Here is a 3,264-nt window from a genome sequence, read left to right on the forward strand (position 1 = left end):
AAATGTTAATGATAATGACTGGAGTACAACTGATATGTTAATGATAATGACTGGAGTACAACTGATATGTTAATGATCATGAGTGGAATACAAATGTTAATGATTATGACTGGAGTACAGCTGATATGTTAAAATAATGACTGGAATACATATGTTAATGATAATGACTGGAGTACAACTGATATGTTAATGATCATGACTGGAATACATATGTTAATGATAATGACTGGAGTAGAACTGACATGTTAATGATCATGACTGGAATACATAATTATGTTAATGATAATGACTGGAGTACAACTGATATGTTAATAATAATGACTGGAGTTGTTAAATAGTCAATTATTTTTATCAACTCATGATAATGATTGGGACTGACAGCTTGACTTGCTCTCTGAGGTACAGCTGTAACACCAACAACTTCTCAACTTCAGGCTGAGAAGTTTTTAGAAGATAAACAAGCTCAGTATTTCAACAGATTCAAACCCAGAACCTTGTTATCTAAAAATACTACTATTACCACTACACTTATGTATCATGTGATATTTTACATTTCTAAATATTCACTTGTTACATTATACTAATACTAGGACTATTGCCTCCAAACTTTTCAACAATCGAAAAAAGAAGAGAAGTTTAACAATTTGATGTGTATATTTTTTTTTCTATGAACACATGTAACTTTTTACTGAGTTAGTACCTAGTCCAAAAAATTATGTTTGAGAAATAAAAATGTTTTTGATTGTACTGTCTTGAATTGACAGATCACTGACTTGGCACCTCCTTCAAAGTGATCAATAGGTACAAAAAATGTAGTTTTTCCCTTTTTAGTTTTGTGACTTAATACAGTTTGAAATTGGTTGTATTTTTTAAAATAATTAATATATTCAGAAGTCACATGTGACTCATTTATTGATATGATTTTGGCATTTATTTTTGGTATGAGCATGGAGGAGCATGGCATAATATATTAGTAAAATTAAGCAAAAGCAGAGACCTGTACTTTAATATATTTTGTATTTGATTTAATTAGTTTAATAATGAAATATTAAAAAGATGGATGTGGGTTATTCGTAAATTGCATTGTACGGGGGCAGTTAAGTTGTTAAACTATTGTTGACTTTACTCCTTACTTGAAATTTTCTCTCAGCATCCTCGGACAAGGGTCTCTTGCCCTCTGTCACTATAACAGCCCGGTAGCCTTCAGGCAGCTGCATCTTCACTCCGTCAACTGAGTGGCCCCGGAACGTTGCTGATAGACCTGGACAAAATATTTTATTGAGGCATTGACAGACTTGACTTGACAACCTCCGTGGCACAGTGGTGTGATATGGATATACATGACGTAGGTCCTGGGTTCAATCCCTGGCTGGGCCGATTGAGGTTTTCATAGTTGGTCCAGGTCTGGCTGGTAGGCTTTGGCTGTGGCTAGTTACCATCCTACCGGCAAAGACGTTCTGCCAAGCGATTTAGTGTTCCGGTACGACGCCGTGTAGAAACCGAAAGGAGTGTAGAGTCTCATCCTCCTCCTAACAAGTTAGTCCACTTCCATCTTAGATGGCATCATCACTTACCATCAGGTGAGATTGTAGTCAAGGGCTAACTTGTAAAGAATGAAAAAAAAACTCTCTCTTCTAACTAGGGGTCTCATAGGTAGGCTCAGTCACACTGTTGGCAATGGAAGAAGCTATGCTCGGAGTATCTCTACGTGATCGAATCAGAAATGAGGAGATCCGCAGAAGAACCAAAGTCACTGACATAGCTCAACGAGTCGCAAAGCTGAAATGGCACTGGGCAGGGCATATCGTTCAAAGAGCCAACGGCAAGATGCAACGTTCATCAGCTCCTCCTAGTATGTGTTTTGCCTCTTCAGAGTCACCACTCCTTGGTTCTACTGACTTCATTTCTAATTAGATCACACAGAGATACTTTGAGCATAGCTCGCTCATTGGCCCATTGAGAGACTTAGGTTAAGTGTTTTTACTTTAAAATGTATTTTTAAGTACCTCATAATTTATATCCTACCTTCATTTCCTTTATCAACAACGTACGGTTCGAAGTAGGCTTTCACATTCGCGGGACCGTCTTCCTCGATATGGCACGGTATGTAATGGGCTTTCTGTTCGAATAATTCCTTATCTTCACTGTTTTTGAGGTTGTTTTCTACTTGAATCGACATTCTGACACAGCTATAATTGATGAATTCAGGTAGAAAATAAAACAAATCGACGGAAAAAATTATGAAATATGGATTTGGCGCCACTTTATCTGTCAAAACAAAACGTGCTACGATTCTTTTGACGCTTAATTCAAATTAAAAAATTAAACGCTGCCAATGTCATTATTGTCGTAGTATTACAGGATTATGGGAGTACTTTTGTCTTCTCTGAAACAATATTATTAAAATTTAAATGTAATGAAGAAAATAAGTTTCATTAGTGCTTGAATGAATAAAGCAAGAAAAACAAAAATATTAAAACTTATGTCTTTTAACTATAAACGTAAAACGGAGTGCATTTGTCATAGTTGTCATTAAAATGAATTTCCCAATAATTCGGGGGTATTGATTACTTAGATATTATTTAATACTTTGAAGAGCAAAATAAATATTTTGTAAAACTTAATATTTTTTAGTATATTAATAATGTATTTTAAAATTTAACAACAATTTGTGCCAACAATTCTCCTTGTTAGCACAAATTGCGTGCAGATTACCGAATATATCACGAGTCATTATCGCGCTTACCACTTACAAGAAGTAATTGTCACACAATTGGTATGGGCTGTCAGCGGGCTTTTATATAGAAACCTTTTAAAAGAGCCTTTATGAGCCTCACGGTTACACCCTCCTGAATGGCCCTCTAAGCCGAGGTCCGAGTCTCATAGGAGACACCCTTAGAGAGTCGTTCCGTCCTCTATCTTTATTTCAGCCTTCGGCGATGCTTCTGCGCTCGCCCAAACCCTCCGGTGACGCCGTAGTGGTCCCACCATGGAGCCATCGGCACTTACTCAACACGAAAGAAATAAAACTCTAAGAGCCTTTTAGATGTTTCGCGAGAGGTTGCTCACGAGGAGACTGCGCAGTGTATACAACCATCTCAGTAGGGTAATTAAACCTGTGCACTGTGCAGTTTGGATTATACGTCAATAGGCAATTCTAAACATTCATCTGGCAACATTATTTATTCTTGAAAAAAAATTTGAAGTGAAATGTCAAAATATTTCATCATCCAAAGCACAGATTAGTTATTAGTTACTTGATCC

The 3,264-nt window shown here is 36.5% G+C and overlaps 1 protein-coding gene across 1 annotated transcript in view; it reads right to left on the reverse strand.

Moving 5' to 3' along the window:
* The window catches only part of LOC112046148 (uncharacterized), a 38,372-nt gene extending 36,024 nt beyond the window's left edge, over nt 1–2,348 (reverse strand). Inside the window, exons 1-2 of the mRNA XM_052890237.1 lie at nt 2,026–2,348; nt 1,134–1,261 (exon numbers count right to left, since the gene is read on the reverse strand). Of these exons, the coding sequence (XP_052746197.1) occupies nt 1,134–1,261; nt 2,026–2,179 (282 nt within the window). The 5' untranslated portion in view covers nt 2,180–2,348. The remainder of the gene's footprint in view (nt 1–1,133; nt 1,262–2,025) is intronic.
* Between the last annotated feature and the right edge of the window lie 916 nt (nt 2,349–3,264).

Source organism: Bicyclus anynana, chromosome 27, assembly GCF_947172395.1.
Source record: "Bicyclus anynana chromosome 27, ilBicAnyn1.1, whole genome shotgun sequence".
NCBI classification, from domain to species: Eukaryota; Metazoa; Arthropoda; class Insecta; order Lepidoptera; family Nymphalidae; genus Bicyclus; species Bicyclus anynana.